Genomic DNA, 19,165 nt, shown 5'->3' on the forward strand with positions numbered 1-19,165 from the left:
AGGTGATCTGCTGCTTGAAGTGCCCAGATCAAGGCTTAAAACTAAAGGCGACCGAGCATTTTCAGTGGCTGCTCCCAAGCTCTGGAATAGCTTGCCATTGCATGTTAGACATGCAGAATCCCTGGGAAGATTTAAATCATCGTTAAAAACTCACCTTTTCTCATTAGCTTTTGAACCCATTGTGAGCCAGACTTGACTCTGTGCAATATACGTATGCTCTGTCTCAGGTTTCTTTTTTTTTTTTTTTTTAATGTGTAATTGATGTTGTTTCTAACTGTTTGTCTGTTTTTATATTTGTTTTTTTTTTGTATTTTGTATCTGTCTATCTATTTTGGTATTTATCATTCTATTTATGTGGTATTGTAATTTTCACAGTGTTCTTGTAAAGCACTTTGGTGACTTCTGTCTTTTTAAATGTGCTATAGAAATAAATGTGACCTTGACCTAAAATATGATTGTAAACATGGCGAACATTATACCTGCAACTTCTGAGCATGTCAACATTGCTACTGTGAGCATGTCAGCAGGACAAGTGCAGCCTCATGGAGCTGGTACTGTGGCTGTAGACTCTGTCTTGTTTGCATATCCAAGAGAAATAACATCTTTTCTGATGTAAAACCAAAGCCCTCCTTTTTTAAAAGAAAATCTAGAATGAAACAAACTAAAACTATAAGGGCACTTGAGAGCACAGACCTTTGCCAGGGCAAAATGCCATATCTTGCAATGCTGAAGGTGCAGTATATGACATTTGTAACATTAATGTAATATTATTAATAATATTATAATAATAATAATAATATTATTAATTAGGTTTGATACCAATTAAGCAAATAAATGTTACAGAGATGCAAGTCTAAAAGTACAGATTTTAAGATTTTGTTTGAAGGTGTCCACTGAATCAGACAGTCTGACATCCTCTGGACGGCCGTTCCAGAGACGAAGGCCAATGACAGAACGCATCACCATACTTTTTAGTGCCAATCTGGGGGACATTTAATAGACCCGAGGTGGAGGATCTCAGGCATTTAGAGGGAATGTATTTGACCAACATATCAGATAAATAGTCAGAAGTTGGTCCATTAGGAGATTTTGAAATTAATTCTAAAATGAACGGGAAGCCAATGGAGAGCCTTCAAAACCAGAGTAATGTGTTGTTGATGTTTAGTCTTGGTGAGTAGACGTCTTGCTGCATTTTGGATCATCTGAAGTTTGTTTAAAGATTTCTTATAGCAGCAAACTACAACAATTTATGTCCTTACTGGCTGGATTATCACCACTGCTGTGCACTGCGCACTACCCGTTAGACGTGCACAGGAGAGCCATGGTGGCAAGACGAGAAAATTGGACCAGAAGCTCTTATATAATTCTGCTTACAATCAAACAGACAAACACACAATCAAAAAAACAAATGCACAAATACGTGCCCTCCTTGATGGAGGTAATGAGTTTTCTCCAGAAAAACAACACTTAACCTGGTCAACCTCACAGATGAGGAGAGCTCCATCTCTTAACAGACACTTCAGGACTAAATTGTAATGTGATATCACATACAGCCAATCCACTTTATGCTCCTTTATACAAATGGCACTTAAAACTCTGTAAGCTGTAAGACTGACTATGTGTTGAATGTCAATGCAGACAAAAGGCATTTCCAATCAGACAATATTTTAATGAGATTTTAACGGCCCAGTCCTTGATTGGTTGGAGAACACTTTCCACTCCACCGCTATATAAGTGAGTCGACATGGTCTGCATTTCAGTCGACACCCAATGTAGTCTTTTGTAAGTAGGCAGCACTGAATGTGCATGCAGATCATGTGAACTCTCCATCACCTATAGAGCTCTGTTCAAAGTCTGTGCGAGAGTTATTTCAGGTGATTGTTTGGGCGATTTCTTTCTATTTCAGCATGAGCACTGAACCTGAATGATTCATGTAACTGATAGCAATGACTGCAAGAATTCAAAACGTAGACATTATTATTATAGGGAATTGATTCAATGAGGTAATTGTCCAAGAGCTATTTTAATTAAAAAGGTGAAGGCCTTCCTGCAGGCCACACAATAGAGTCTCATGAGTGGTGTGAGACTATTGTCATTATTGCTGTGGTTGTTAATTACTTCTTCTTTAGCTTGAATATTATGAGCAAGGGCAGTTTTTCAAGCTTTGTGATTGATCTGTAACCAAAGAAAAAGCTCACATATTAATTTCCTCCATATACGTATGATAGTTATATATATGATACACTATAACACGGATTTATTAAACAGCTGGCTCATAATGATGAATGATAGTAACTGGAGACACAGCAGCAGCACAGTGATTAGTTTCCAGCTGAAAAACATAAAGCAACCAGGGTTTTAAGAAAACTGATGGATAGATGGAAAATTACTTGTGAGATGTCCTCTCTGGAGTCTAGGCTGCGATGTGTTGCTCGTCTGCCAGAGCACAATGAAGGATTATTTCAGCAGTTTGGTCCGACCACCTCGAAAGCTGCTCCAAAGGATCACTTCTGTACTGCCCTGGGAGAAGCACATCTCAAATTTTTAAATGTTCCGGCGTAGTCCAGTGTATTTGTGAACGTTTCCTGAAAGCTTGCAGATACGGACGAAATGGAAACAACCAGAGATAGTGGAGGCGGCATAGCGTAGTTCAAATGAGATACAACTGCAGGAGACAACAAAGACATTTAAATAATTACTGAACGGAACCAATTAGTATAAAAGTAAAATGATTTCTCCATCCACATGTTGAGATATAAGTAATGGCTGCACAGACCACCACCGTCTACTACGCTGCCTCTGTTTAAAGGTAGAATATTACAACCGTATCCACCATCGCCTTGTTCGTTGTTATGCGAAACGTTTAAGATCTGCTCTCAAGTGCCACCTAGTGGATGTATGTATGTCACCATAAAGTGCGCATCAACGTATAAGGGCAGTGATGTTTACAATGTTTGACACGGACCAATCTATTTATGTATGTCAGGGGAGTATAAATGAGCCTTAAGGTCTGGTTTCTGCTCCGTCAGAACTAGTTAGTAAGATGTGTTGTCTGACCATGTCAGATATCATCAAAAGTGTTTTTAGTTGTTCTGACTGGCTACACTATGACATCCAGAAAGTCTCTTCTGGAAGGCATTCACACAATTGTTCAGATGAAAAGAGTGACAGAAATAGTTGTGTCAAGAATGAAAAAACAGAGCAAGAGAGAAAGGTTTAAACCCTGGCTCCCTTCACACCACCCCACTGGCCAATCACAGTGTGACCTGACATCAGAGTGGTGGTAAGTTGGTAGTGTCTAGTCAACCACCCAACAAGCGTTGGTTTAACTGTTAACTGTTCAAAGACAAGAGCAGAAGGCGTCATTAATGAATTGCAGACACATCCCAGATATCTGACAGATTGATTATCTAGGCATGTCTGTGAGCTACAGCCAATGAAAGTGCAAGATGGGGGAAACCTGGGGGAGGGGTCACCTGTGACAATTGACCTATGGCTAAGCCATGCCTCCCTCCACTCACTCGGACAAACTATCAACATTCAGTGACCGGCGCTATGGCAGGTGTCACAGTACACGGCATTTCGCAGGAGGCAGTTGATGATTTTTGGGGACATAACGATCAGATGTCATTGAGAAGTAACCAAAAGGGCCTAAACTACGCATTGGACGGATATATTAATCATTTTATTGTTGAGAAAAGCTTAAATTACTGGTCCATGTCATTGGTTCGACAGCCCATTGGTTCGACATCCCATTAGTCCGACTGTCCGCGGTGCTGAACGGCTCGCGGCGGGCGTATGGTGCACCGCGACCAGCTTGAGGCGGAGCAGGCTCACGGCTTATGTGTTTGTCACTTTCTTTTTCATTTTAACCCACACCATGATCTTTTCTTGACTCTAACCAAGTGGTTTTTGTGCCTAAACCTAACCAGACCTTAACCACAGGGCATCATCATGATTTCGGAACGGACTTCGGAACAATGAGTTTAATATGGTTGGAACAATGGGATGTCGAACCAATGGGCAGTTCCCTAAATTACAAGCCAAAATTTACAGGTCACAGTGTACGCTTGTGAACCGCATCTCGTTGCCGTCACCATCAAAGACAACAAGTTAAAGTGCCACTGAAGTTAAGGTTTTTGGCTCAGAATATGAGAAAAGGATAACGGCCTTTTTACCATCTTTACCAAGAGTGTCTCTCCGTTAGTTTGGTGCTACAGTATTTACACTGAATCATTCAGCATAACGTTTGCCAACCTTTGTTATCTCTGTGATTACAGATAAATTAATGAAGCTAAGCTCCAGAAGTTAACGTTAGCTTAACTAGAGCCCTTTGGACAACAGCTAACAATGATGTACAATCACCAAAGTACAAAACTAGAACAAAATAGGCTAATGAACTCCCAGCAAACAAGGTGACATGATGAACAACGCAGCTAGGAGCTAATGTTAGGCTAACTTTAGCTAACGTTAGCTAGAGATGTTAAAGATAAATTTATATTTCTTTCCAGCAAAGTGACAATATGTTGCCTCAAACACAATGTTGACTTACCTTAGAACAGATGTAGACATCATTGTTAATCTTATTCACGTTGAGTTGATTGTCTACCGCACAACTGTATCCAAAGGAAACAGTTTTCTTGGTTGAGATGTGGTTTAAAGAGTAAAAAATACACCTGGTCGCCCAGCCTCTCAGGATACCTTGTGTCGGAGTTGCATGTACCCCATGCACACCGTTTGACCATTTTTAAACTTAAAATCTCCGAAAAAGCTCATAAAACCGAACAAAACTGACTTCCTGTAATGCATTTCAATGAACGTCCAGGCAGAGAATGTCCCAGTGTATGGGAATGGCTATACGCATTGTGATTGGCTCATCGCGTTTGAGGGCGGGACTTAGCCATAGGTCAATTGGAACTTTAACACAGACAACAAAGTCGATGTTTCAACAGAGAGGAAACAGGCTACAAATATTAAAGACGTATGGAAGCAAGCTATTTTGTGAACACGTGCCAGTGACAACAAGAAATCCTGTATTGCTCATGGTAATTCGTCATTACCCTTTCAAATTCTCATTTGTTTTCGTAACAAAAATACTTTGGAGACCAGACCTACTCAATGGGGATTTGTGAAGGATCTTGTAGTGTGTGACATTTGCATTTTTTGTTCTTCATCACTGAATGCTCATGTGTTTAAGACATTCGTCATGGCATTTTAGTCTAACGTGTCTTCTGTTAGTGGCTCCTTTAATGTAACATAAACTTGTTTTATGTTTTAAAAGAAGTGTGATCACTGTTTGTCCTTGCTCACCTGTTGAAGCATTCAGTCCACTTTGCTCTGTTCTTGAGATCTGACATTGACTTGGCAGCTGTTTGCATCACATATGCCTGTGATCACCACCCTTATTAACATAATTTGTGTTGACCTGGCACTTATTTGTTCCCTTGTGTGACAGCAAGGGAATGGCGATGTTTACCAAGTAAGCACAGGCTGAGCAACATTTAACTGAGATATTCCAGGAAACACGTCAAATGATACACCAACAGCAATTGTAATGAGAAAAAATCAAATGATACACCAACAGCAATTGTAATGAGAAAAAACACTCTGCTGGGAGGTGACCCGACCATGCAAAATGTCAAATAGGATATAATGATTAAGTTATGACATTTTATATTCAAAAGGTCAAAGGTCAACTTCACTCTGACATCATGATGTTCTGCAATAACACTTTTCTGTCCATTACACAACATCATATCTCAGGAACAGAAGGGGAGATTTGGTCAGATACTGAATTGATGATACTAACCTTGGTGTCCATCTTGAAACTCTGCTGATTGTATAGATCAGGGGTGTCAGAAGTGGCCCACCAAAGGGTTCAATCCAGCCCACTAGATGACTTTGCAGACCTAGTAATGTTGCTGTTGTGAGGGGTAAGAGATGCCAGGTTTCAGGAGCGATTTAAACAGTGAGTAGATACTTTATGTAAAATGCTACCTTAGAGGCTTTTCCACCTTGAGCAGAATACAGCTCTTCAAAATAATGAATAAATACTTTATTTTCCAGTGACAGGTTATATTAAAAGGACGTGCAAAACAAAACAAAGAGGCACACAGAGCACAAAAGGCTGCCAGTCAGTTTACAAAATTACATGAATAAATCAATCTAGTTCAACATCAGACCCACTCGTGTAGCCAGGCAGGGCAGAGTCCCTATGGTTGCAGGGTGATGTAACACTGTGCCAAGAGAGATCCCCAAATTCTCTCAGATCTATTCTGTGTGTTGGATTTGTGCAGATGCAGTACTGTATTATGGACATGTCCTTGAGCCAGTGTGCAAAACAGGGTGGAGTGGTAGACTTCCATATGAGAAAAATAAGTCTCTTAGCAACCACCATCCCTGAGTGCAGAGCGATCTGTATGTCATAGAGCAACTCAGAGGTCTCTGCAGAGCACACAAAGATGGCCCGGTAGGTGGAGGGCCAAGCCCACATATCTGCTCCTCCCGGGAGGACCCCGATTTCTAAAGTTGTGAAGACTATTTTTTCTCAATTATATTCTATTTGTTGCAACTTGAAATTCATGCACATAATTCTAAAATCATATTTTAAAGTTTACATTGACAGGCAAACGATGCAGCGTACGATATCAGTCAAACCAATCGCACGTTAAGATACTGACAGAGGGACGATATTAACCGAACAGAGTTAGCAACACTGAGCACAGCTGTTTGGTCTGTGATGGACAGAGCACCAGGGACATCACAATGGCACTGCTCAACATGTAGTGAGGATAAGTAGTAATGTTACTGGGAATATACCAGCTATGGCTTTGCAACTTGTTTGGTCTCTACAACATTTTGTTGAAAGGTATGGTGACCTTTTGTAAGTGTAAGGGTAGCATTAGCGCTCACATATAATGATGCTAGCTAACGTTTGCTGGCTGCAGTTACGTCATGCAGGTTGGACTCCAAATCTAGCTGCGTGCTCTGTATGCCGGAAAAAGTAACTCAGACAAAGTTATTGATAAAAAAAATTACGAAGTACGAGTGTCAAAAGTTTTTTCCCATAAGTTGAAAACTGTCGAAAATGCTAACAAAAAATTAGCTCCTCTCTCATTGGTGATCGTTTAAATGCATGAAATCTCCTGCTGGCCCACTGTCTGAGGTTGTGGTTGGGTTCAAAGTCTCTGGAATAGACTTTTGAGAGTCATTGTAAAACTGCAGTCCAATAGTTGTACAGTGTAGCACAAAACCAGAAAAGATGTGCAAGTGACCCTACAGCAGAGCAGCACCTTTGGAGTCACCACTTTTATCAGCACCTGTTTGGTAACTCGTTATATTAATTGGAAGGAAGGATAAAGATATTGGAAAAAGATATACGTTTCTTCCCTGTTCCAAGACCAAAATCAAACCCTGAAAAGTGTAGGGTTAGCTAGCTAGCTACTGAAGATATAGCCTACTGAATGTATACACATGCTGCTTTTGCTTTTTAATGATTATAACAGTGAAACAAAGACCGACCCTGCTGTACAGGAACCAGTGAAGGGAAGCAGGGAAACTTTGCTGATATTCAACCAGCTGTGTGTCATCGCAGTGTGTGCAGATGAACAGTGTTTGACTTCCCTGGAGATCCCTGCCCATCCGGCAGCGTAGCGTTCTTCTGCACACACTGCGATACCACACAGCTGGTTCAATATCAGCAAAGTTTCCCTTTATATTCATTGTCTTGTGTGGCGATCAGCAGTGATGTGGTGGTTCACTTTTACACTGTGATCTGTAGCCTATAGTTCCGCTTTAGCTTCTAACTATCTTTGTCTTTTTAACCTGTTGTTGCTGCTGAGTCAGTTTGACATCCTGGATATATCCTTCAAACACAGACTGTAGACCCCTCTGTCTGCTTCTCTCTGGAATCACTCTTTAATTTTTCAAAAAATATGATAATATTTCTTCAGGGAGTGCAGTTAGTTGCAGTGTGGGCTCCATGCTTACTCCGACAGCTTGTCAGACCATCACAAAGGGGTGGGGCTTAGCCAAAGGCCAGTTGTGTGCCTCCAAATGTATCTCCTTCTGCCAAGGCAGTTGGAGTGATGTTTGTTTTGCACTTCAAAGGTTTAAAAGACCTTCAAACTTAAAAAGTCCTTTCCTGTACATCACAGCATTCTTGTTCTGGAACACTCTGCTTTTATTACATGCAGGAGCAATTCTCATGTTAGATACTGAATATACCTATAGCCATCATGAAGAAACAAGATGACCTTCATCTCGTCTACAGCAACACGAGGCAATGATCTGTGTATCACGAAAGAGCGAGGAGTGAGAGAATGTGTGTATTCTTTGCCCTTTGGTGTGACAGATTGGAACATTTGAATGGCCTTAAAATGTATTTAATGAAAGACGTTTGGTTTTGGAGGAAATAATTGCTGTCTCTGTCATATTTTCTCTTCCAGGGGATAATAATGGGTGGCCACATCTTTTCGACAAGTATTTTGGAATGCCCAGCCACAACACTGGGACCAAGTCCAACGTATGCTGTAAGTGCTGGTATTCTGTTTTAACTGCATGTTTAAAGAGATTTTTTGGTGAATTTGTGCTTGCATAAAAACAAACTTTTTGTTTTACACCTCCTCCAAACAGTAATTGTGTGTGAATCCGAACAAACCCTTTTAAACACCAAAGTCATACAACATCACAAAGCAAATAACTCTTCAAGGCAGCAGTAGACCAGCAGCTCCTGTGTGCAGCAATGTTAAATCACTGTTTTTCCCAATAGAGTTTGGCTTTGAGGAGAGCATATAACTGCTTAATTTTCCCGTTGGAAATCACTGTCTGACAGTAAGGTAAAGCAGTGAATATATTACTGAGCATAGCGTTAGTTCAGACAGGACACGATGTCACGCTCAGCTCACATCCCAGCTACATCAGCTGATTGCAAACAGCCCAATCAACTGATGGAGCAGCTGATTGATGGGAGGGAGTCAGCTGATAGATCACATGATTCCTTTATATGATACCAGCTGGAAAATCTCATTCAAAGTGCCCTATTTAAACTGCTCTAGCCTGCCCACTGTTGCTGCTTCCTCTGCAAGCTGCTTTACAACCTGCCTCCACCCCAGCTCCTACTTCGCTGTGTCTGACTTATCACTGTCATCTCTGTTTGTCATTGATGCTGCTCTGTTCTGTTGCCGGGGGGGGGGGGTCTTTGCTGCTGCTATCCCTGCCTTAGGCTTTCCATGTAGGCGCATGGAAGGGCAGAGAGATGTGCTCTCTCCACCTTAAGCTTTTCAAGTAGGCGCATGGAAGAGGCTTTCAGTGTAGGCGTAGAAAGGCAGAGAGGCCCTCGAGCAGAGCTATACCACCAAATATAATACTGTAAATGAAAATAAAGTTTTCTTTGACTAAAGTGGCCCTGGCTGAACTAAATTTAGCGTTCACTTTAAGGGATATTGATTTTTTTTTGTTGCTGATCCCTCCACAGCAGTGGATTGCTTAGCTTCCCTGTCAGACTCCAGCCTGCTTTCTCCAAACTGGGGGCGTGCTGACTGACATCTACTGTCTGTTATATATTGTCTATGGATAAGTACTCCATCCAACCCCACTTCAAAAAATCTGAACAATCCCTTTTACTAACACCTGTCCATCCTTACCCCCTGATTCATTCAGTTCAACTACAGTTGTGCAGTGCTAGTGAAATTTATCACCATGAACTCGGAGTTAACAATTGCATTTTGTTTCAAAGAGTGCTTCTCTTTTCTGCTTGTACGCTAGAAAAGAACGAGTTTGTGCAAAGTGTTTTCTGACTGATGTCTGGAATCAAAATTGTTTATAGTTGTCCCAAATTGCCACAGTCGAAGGCAGAGTGAAAAGCCAGCTGTCATAGAGAGCGGGAGAAGCAATAACAGCCTCTCCTGGAAGACATTCATGGTGTTGCGCCGGTTTGTGCACATGAAAAATGCCACAAATACTGTAACAAATGAAAAAAGAGAGCGAGAGAGAAACTTCTTTTCACTTCTGCACAGCTGACCTATGTCAATTTCAGAAATTGTCGGACACATCCTGGAAAGGTGTGAGGAGAGGGGGTTCCTGAAGCTGTTCTACCAGCCGACAAGCAGTTGTGATGAAGCGTACTGGCAGCTTAACATTATCCCCCTTATAACCAAGACACAGGAAAAACAGAAAATGTCTTGGTGATATTAAAAAGTAAGAGCAAAGAAAATGAGAAATGCATGAAGGTAAACATTAGCTGACTTGCTAATGTTTACCTGTTGTGCTGTGCCAACATATTTCTGAAGGTAAGATTCAGCTGAAGGGCACAAAATATAATAAGTAGCATGGATATAAATATGAAATACTACATTTGAAAAGATAAGGTAAAAAGCATTGCATACATAAATAACAAGTCAATCATTGTTACCTATGGAGAAAAGATAAGACAGACTGTTCTCCATAGACTCTTACCCGCTGGACGAATGCCTTTTAAACTATTTTTTTAAAGTAGCTGTGGCAAATATGTATGTTACACCCAACACAATTTTGTGTCAGTTTATTTTTTTTCTGATGCAGTCTCCTTTTTTTGGCATGTAAAGAAACTCATTTTTGCAGCTTTTCAATTAACTGAGTCAGATTTTAAGAAGGTAAATGTACCTTCAAGTTAAATATAAGCTCTATCGCTTTACTGTTATTTAATGCTTCTTGTCAGGTGCTTTTAATTAAATGCCTTTCATATCGACAGCAATGAATTCAGTTGGCTATTGGCTTGTCAGAGTTGATATATGTGAAGATGAATAATGCATGCATGGCCTAATAGTTGACACAGTCATAGTTTTAATTTGCCCTTAGCCCCAAACATGAAAGCTCAAACAAACAACTTCAGGTTTTATAAAATTTTCTGCTCACAGTGAACGGTTTTAAAGTTTCTTCTTGATAAGTACTTTTCTGAGTTATCTGAGTTTTTGAGATCACCAACAAAAGCCCCAGATCAGAGGCAACTCAGCGCTCGCTCTCATGAGCACTGATCTCTGTGTGTAAATTTTCAAAGAGGTTAGCTGAGAGATGCACCGATGGGTCTCCCTAACCATTCTCTCCTCTATTTTTTTTTTATCCCTTTGGTTTCTCGCTGCAAACCAGTGCACAAAAACTTGGATCACTGCGTCCTCTGGCATCCACTTTTGAGGGAAAGAACTCCTGAACCTGCGTGGTCTTGCAGCTTTTCTCATATAACTTCTCATGTGTGTTTTTTGACTAAACATATCAGGAGAGACTCGTTCTGAGAGACAAGAATATTCATCTACATGTGCACATAAGAATAAGAAATGTGAAGAGTCTTTGGTGATGAGACCCCATCGTGATCAGGGAGTCTAGATGCTGGTGGCAGTAATGGTGGTGGTGATGAGATGAGATGAAGAGGGAGCTGAGGATCTGGATGTGAAGAGGAGTGGGCTTTTAATGAGCTCGTCCTGGGCTCTGGATAAGGTCACTGGGGGTGAATGGGGTGGAGGAGGGTGCAGTGATTCTGCCTCATATGACAGCTGACAGGAGCAGAGAGGAGAACAGGTTTAAAGTTTGGCAGCAGCAACATGAATGGCTGAAGGAGATCGCGGCAAAGCGGCTAACCAGGAGAGGGAACACACATAGTCAGCTGATTGGTGGAAGTGGTGGGAGTGGGATAGAGAGAGAATTGTGAATGGATGTAGCATAAAGAAAGTCTTCCTGATTGAAGTTACGCTGAGCTTCATTTTGGAGATCAGACAGATTTGTGTGGGATTGCTGCCAGTGACATGTCCTGTGATGTGTGATAACCTGTCGTCAATCACTTGTGTAATGTGCAAACCACAACAGCTTCAAGATACCTCATTATAAGACAGGTAGTTGCATAATGAGATCATCACAGCGATCTGATGACTTTGAAGGTCATATAGTGTGTTGGTGCCATAATGTGACAGTGGTTTGAACACTAACATCAAATGCTTTGTTCACTAACAACCATACCACCCGCTTTTTCCATCTGTTCCACTCCAGTTTTGCCTCTGAACTTCCAGGTTGCTATTTCTGGCTATAATAATTTCAGGAGGTGACCTTTCATGTTCTATTAATCATAAGAAAGCCAGGGATCAGCCTGTCACAGCATTCTCATCCCCTGCTCCCTGACTCGCAGTGCACCGTACTCCCACGTCGATCCTTGCAGGTGGTGAGGCCACATGTCGACAGCCCCATGTTCTTTCCTCCGGCTGAGCAAGATGACCATGTTGCAAGGTAGTCTGTGTAAATGTGGAAGTTTTTCAGATTATTACTTATGAAAAAGGCTTTGGGTAAGAAATTGACGTTAACATCCCGCCTCTCTCCAACCTCCACAGTATGAATGATGTGTGGAGGAGCTAATTAAACCCAACAGGATTTACTTGCTAGCTTATGATATAATTACTCAAACGGATTTCTTGCATTATAATTAAAAGATCTGAAACTCAAGATACTGTAAAAGGAGGATTTCAGCCAGAATGTAGCAACAAGCGAGCAAGTGATATGTGGAGAGAGAGGTGTGGGTACAGCAGTGGTGGGGCCGAGATGTGAAGGATTCAATGGAGGAACAGTTCCTCCAAAACTTTGGGACGCCCAGCACTATATTCCAGTATCTCTGCTGGCACCTTACAACAAGGCTGTTCTTCTTGTCCTGTAGTTTAAATGGACTGCTCTGACACTGTATGATGAGTAATCTGTGCCTGTGCAGGGAAGTATGACATGGAGAAACCTATTCACAGTTCTCATTTACACAAACTCTCAGAGAGCTTCTAACTTAGTTAATATTCTAGTGAGAAGTCTTACTTAGTGATTTAGGAAAATTCTCAGAGCAGGTCTGATCAAAGAATGGACAGAAACTTTTACCTTAGTGAGGAGGTACGGTTGACCTCAGCATACCTGTCAAGTTTTGGATTTGAAAATAAGGGAAATTTTCTGGCGCCCGCCGCGAGCCGTCCCACCACCCCAACCAAGCTCCAGTATCCCTTACATTTTAAGACAGGTGTACACAGAGGCGGTTCTGGCTAGTTTTACGCCCTGGGCGAACCATCCCTTGGCCCTACTTTTCTATAATACATCAATGATATTTCAATGGAATAAATTACTTATTGACTTACTCATACTTCATAAACAGCATCAATAAATGATTAACATAGCGGGGATTGAAATAAAATAAATAAATAAAATAAAAATCAACCAGCCACCCTCCTCCCCTGACAAGTAAAGAACAGTCCCTAAAGTGAGGTGAGGTTTGTGGACCGTTACCTGCCACAAAGAGAGAAATGTGAACGGCTCGTTTCTCCTCTGACACGCCACATACCTGTGTGCTGCCACGGCTCGGTTGTCCAGGTACTACTGGGCAGTCATGACACCAATGAAAGAGGAAATTACTGGATCTGGAGTCGGACTTCTCTGTCGCCGGTAAGCCGTTATCTTGCGCCGCAGAGCACTATGAGCCTCCGCCGTATTCCTGTCTGTGACCCCCCCCTTGACGTGGAAATGAGCGGTAGTCTAGAAAACTGGCGAGTTTTGTTTTGTTTTTTTGGGGGGTTTTTTTGGAGGGCGCTCGTGCACCCTCACATAGATTGCGCCCTGGGTGGTCGCCCACATTGCCCATAGCAAAAACCGTCCCTGGGTGTACAGGAAATCTAAAATAACCACTTGTCAACCAGACCCGCTGTCGACACTAACCTCGCCACCCAGGCTACTGCAGGTGGCAGTTCTCGCGAGGTTCTCGCTAAATATTTCAGTGTTATGATCACAATATTTCTGGCATTACATTGTTATTGCATTGGGTGGCAGATGTGAGCGCATCTCTAATTAGATCAACCACAAATATTATCCCTGCACCATCTAATCTGTAGCATTTAATTTACTCACTGTCATCCAGTGTTTGGAGAATATTTAACCTACCTCTTTGTCTTAACACATTTTTCTCAGATGCTTAAGAAACTCTTAAGCCTCTTTAAAGCTCTTGTAAGGACTAAGATTCTTTGTAAACAGCTTTTATCTTTACCAGAATATAGTCTTAGATTTAAGGGGAAATTGTCACTAGCAGTAACTCTCTGTATTAGGTTGCTTTGTGAATACAGCCCCAGGTTTCATGAGGATGTAGTGTTTCCCTGCAGGGAAACCACCATCAAAGCACATTTAGAGGGGTCTTTCAATCACACTTATCTACCCACTCACCTCTAGTCACCTTGAGAGACCCTGCCTGGAGCTTTTGGCCCACAGCAACACAGACCCTTCACAACAAAGCGTATAGCGGGTTGATGGAGGAAATTTCAGCATGCTGTTTCCTGTCATTGCTTTTCTTCTGACACTAAAAGAGGCAACAGTGTAAACTGCAATTGTCCTCAGAGACCTCTGCGCCCCTTTTGTCTCCTGTGGGGGTTTTTTTATGTGGAACTGACAAAAACTAAACACTACTTTTTGTGTTTAAGCCTGAAAGAAAACTTGTAACAGTCGGATGTTCTTTCTTTAACTCACTGTTTGAAAATAAAGTTTCTGGGGGTTTTTTGTGAGGGCTGCCATTTCCTCTTCCCTGAAGCTCAGACTTGTCACAACAGGCATTCATCATATTCCAGTGTCGACATGTACAGTATATTGTTAAGAAGCCCTTTCCATTGTGTGAGATTTGGTATGGTGCTGAGTCTCAATCAAGGCTGTAAACAAACTTAGAGTCCAACCCTGAATTCTGAGTTGACTAACCCTGAGATGGAAGACTCTGAGTTTTCAGTTTCAGCCCAGCTGATCAGAGTCAGTTTAGTCAGCTCTGAGTATGTTCACTCTGAGTTACGTTTGTGAGTGTTGAATGAAAAAAGCCATCATCAGTGGAGCTCTGATACTAAGATGCACCATGGCAACAGGTAAATGCCTCGTAATGTTAGCTGGTTAGCTAGCTAGCAGAAGTCCCCTGTTGTATAGATCATTTCGTCGTCTGTCATTCATCAAACTAAGCATGATGAATACAGCAAACAACGCGATGAACTCAACTGGAAACTCCATTGTAGATACCGGTTGGAAATATAGATGGCTCACGGCTTCCTGTTTAAAATCGTTACGTATCCGTGAACGTAACCGACGCGGTGACGTAATGAGAGGTGTCCCAATTCCTAGGGAAAGATTTCCCCTCGTTGCTTCATTTCGAGGGCCAAGGGGTAGTGGGCAAGGGCTAGGGGTAGTGGACAAGGGGAGGGGGGGTATTGGGATTGGGCCTTAGTGTGCCTTAGTTCAATAGGCAGAGCATTCCAGAGTGTGGAGGCTCTAACAGCAAAAGCACGATCTCCCTTTGTCACAAACTGCGACCTGAGAGTAACCAGCAGGGCTCCACCCGCGGATCTCAGTGGTGAGTGATAAAATCAATTCGAGAACTAACAGAGACAGTGTAGGGAGGCAAGCACAGGGGTGATATGCTCATGCCTCTTTGTCTCAGTAATGAGTAAGGCAGCAGCATTTTGGAGCAACTGGAGACGATGGAGGGAGCTCTGACTAATACCTGAGTAAAGTGCATTGCAGTAATCAAGTTGCAAATAAGTAAAAGCATGAACAACTTTTTTTTAGGCCTGTGAGTGATTAAAAATGGCCTAATTTTTGCAGTCATCTTGAGCTGAAAGAAACAAGACTGAACAACACTTTTGACTTGATTATCAAAACAGAGTTTGGCATCAAAAATCACACCTAGATTCCTAGCAGCCTGCTTAATATTCTTTGACAGCTCTCCCAGATTAGCACCAGCAGAGCTGATGAAATTTGGGGGACCGAACAGAATGACTTCCGATTTCTCATCGTTGAATTTGAGGAAGTTTTGGGATGCCCAGGATTTAATATCAGAGAGGCAAGATTAGAGATTAGATAGGCTGCTAGAATCTGTGGTTTTTAACGGCATGTACAGTTGAGTATCATCTGCATAGAAATGGTAAAGCATATATATATTTATATAAACTTACAATAGGATCCAGTAATAATGAGGTTGGTGATTTGGTTCAGCATTCAGTGGCTTTATTTCAGCAATTTCATCAAATGTTGTAAATTTTATCACAGTCACTAAAATGCTGATAAAAACAAGTTCATAAGTTTCACTTTGCAGCTGCATTACCATCCTGCTCACTTAGAAATAGTAACAGTCTCCAGTATTATTAGCATCATGTTCCATCCCTGTGAACAATAACATCATGAGTGACAGAGATAATTATTCATTCATACCAATTTATTCAATTGAGATGACACATTATGTGCATTAAACATGCCAGTGTAACAGGCGGATCGAACAAACTGACAGCTGCCTTGTGTTAAGAGTCACAGTGTCACCTATAAAAAAGAAGAAAAGAATTTCGGCTCACAAAAATACGGACATTAGAGGTCTGATTCTGAGCTGAGAGTGACTCCATCTTAGTACAGCTGTTGATTAGATAGTCCTGAGTTACAAACTAATACCCAACCAGAATCTGTTGAGCCCAAATAATTCCACTGTGAAACAGTGTTTTGTTCTTTTAAAATCAAAAGAACGATCTCCTTTACCTAAGTTACACATGGCTTTCTCAGCCCAAACAGCACTGCCACCTTCAACAAACCCTGGGAATCATAGCTGTGAACCTGTGAAAGAGATTAGAGACTTTTGTTTGTTGTCTTTGTTCCCTTTTTATCAGCTTCTTTCAAGCTTGAATGTTCATAATTATGTCAGACACATACTGCAGGGATGTGTTTTCATGGTTGTATGATTTGCAAGATTTGTACAAACACAAACACACATTGCTATTGTCTACCCTTTACATGCTTTACCAAGCTTTTTGTTACTGTCTGCAAAGCTGAAATAAATGTGCATCACAAAAGTGTAGGTTTCATTTCAACATAGGTTGGGACTCATATTTATTCCCTGCATTCTGGTGGTTTTATGCACCAGTTTATGGTGGAAATGTTTTAATCTATGTGAAGAATATCACAAAATTAAAGGTTGGTGACAATTCAAAATATAAAAATAGGCTATAGAATAAAATGCATTAAGGCTCTGAAGCATTTTTGACTTTTGCTATATGCTATTAATGTTTTTACTTAAGAAAAAAGTTTTGAGTTCTTCTACAGCTGCCAATAGCCTACCAACACTCTGGTTAGAGAAAGGGTGAAATTATTGATTCATTCATTTCCCATAACTGCTTATCCTGGTAGGGGTTGTGGTGGCTGGAGCCTATCCCAGCTGACATTGGGCGAGAAGACACCCTGGACAGGTCACCAGACTAGACAGGGCTGACACATAGAGACAGACAACCATTCACACCTACAGCCAGCACAAGAGAGTCACAATTCACCTGCATGTCTTTGGACTGTGGAAGAAGGACGGAGTACGCGGAAAAAAACCCCACAATGACACGGGGAGAACATGCAAACTCTGCACAGAAGGGCTCAAACCAGGCCCCAGGCCCCCAAAACATTAAATCCACCCCTGGTAGTGATAATAATGAAAGCACAGCCGAGAGCAGCTGATGAAAGGAGGGACATGGAGAGATGCGTCCTCGTAGTTACAGTATAAAGAATTCTACCTAAAGAAGTCCAAAGAAGTCACTTTCCACTGCTGAAAGTTTGATTGTTTGTTAAATTTAGACACTTTGCTGCTGTCTGGAGAAGCTTCACTCTGTTTTTCTGCCTCTCTTACTGCACTGTGCTACCAGGCGCTGCTCTGATCGATTGCTCAGGGTGGTCCAAAAATGTCTTTTTCCTTTACGCCTACTTGTTTTTTGTCTGTAGCTAAAAAATAGTAAAATAATTATTGCTATAGGCTGCTCAACTATAATCACCTAATTGTGGGGACTGTATAATGATGTTTACTTTTAGAGAGAACAAAGTGTGGTAGCAAAGCCGTAACTTTGTTCCCCCTAATTGTATAATGGGGATGTATATGATCCACTTGCTCCCCCGCACAGCAACTATGAATTATGTTATTGCTGTGATGATATGGTAGTATCCTCTTCAGACTGTCTGACAGACACAGACCCAATTAAACGCCTAGTATATGTATAAAACTGGGTTGTTGCTATCTTAAATTATGGTGCATGCTTAGGTTTCCTTTGATGCATTGTCTGTTAGAGCTAGATCAAATGAATGATTCATAATTAATATATTACCTGAAGCCTACTTTTTAAAATTTTGTGTGACGGTAATTAAAGGCCTGTCCCATATAGACACCCGTCCCAAATATAGGCCTGTTAATCTCAGTGATGTAATCAAATAATAGCCCGGGCTATTAATGGACGTTTTATGGTGCTCACAAGGACATCAACTTGTTTGTATTGAATGCTGATGTACACGGTCCTGCATTCCAATAAAAAAATAAAACTGCCAGAGGCAGGCATTTATGTCCACTGGGGTTGCCCATATGATACAAGTAATTTCTAAAGGCCATATTGCATTTTCATAGACTCATTTGTATTCAGTGCTCACATCAGCAGATCCGCAACACAGCCCTCAGGAAACATAAATACTGTATAGGGTACGTCCCAAGTCCCTTAAAATTACTGCTAACCACCTAACCTAACCACCTAACCTAACCACCTTACCTAACTGTTTAGTCCCTCCCACTTAGGAAAACATTTAAGGAGTCAGGAGTTAGGAGTGAGGAGCGAGGATTGCTGATAAGAGACATAAGATGGCCTTACTCTGAAGCGTCACGTGAAGCGACGTCCTATTCTGGTGACGGCGACACCTATGGGCGGCACAGCTGGATCTGCTGCATAACGGAGCCAGCGTTTGGCGTACATCCCAAGTCACATTATATTCGCTGATCAAAGCCGTATCATTATTATTATCATCATTATTATCACTATTATTAAATCCACTCGCCATCATTCAACAAGTCAGCTGCTGAGTGAATAAGACATATCAGACCTGTCAGTCTAACTCAATCAATTCAATTTTATTTATAAAGCCCAATATCACAAACCACAATTTGCCTCACAGGGCTTTACAGCATACAACATCCCTATGTCCTTAGGATCCTCACAGCGGATAAGGAAAAACTCCCCAAAAAACCCTTTAACGGGGAAAAACGGTAGAAACCTCAGGAAGAGCAACTGAGGAGGGATCCCTCGTCCAGGACAGACAGACGTGCAATAGATGTCGTACAGAACAGATCAACATGATAAATTAACAGTAATCCGTATGA

At 41.5% G+C, this 19,165-nt stretch overlaps 1 protein-coding gene across 1 annotated transcript in view; it reads left to right on the forward strand.

Annotated features, from left to right (window-relative positions):
• Positions 1 to 19,165, forward strand: part of rxfp1 (relaxin family peptide receptor 1) — a 135,078-nt gene that overhangs the window by 67,741 nt on the left and 48,172 nt on the right. Inside the window, exon 3 of the mRNA XM_050042483.1 lies at positions 8,448 to 8,531. Within this exon, the coding sequence (XP_049898440.1) occupies positions 8,448 to 8,531 (84 nt within the window). The remainder of the gene's footprint in view (positions 1 to 8,447; positions 8,532 to 19,165) is intronic.

This window comes from Epinephelus moara, chromosome 4, assembly GCF_006386435.1.
Source record: "Epinephelus moara isolate mb chromosome 4, YSFRI_EMoa_1.0, whole genome shotgun sequence".
NCBI classification, from domain to species: Eukaryota; Metazoa; Chordata; class Actinopteri; order Perciformes; family Serranidae; genus Epinephelus; species Epinephelus moara.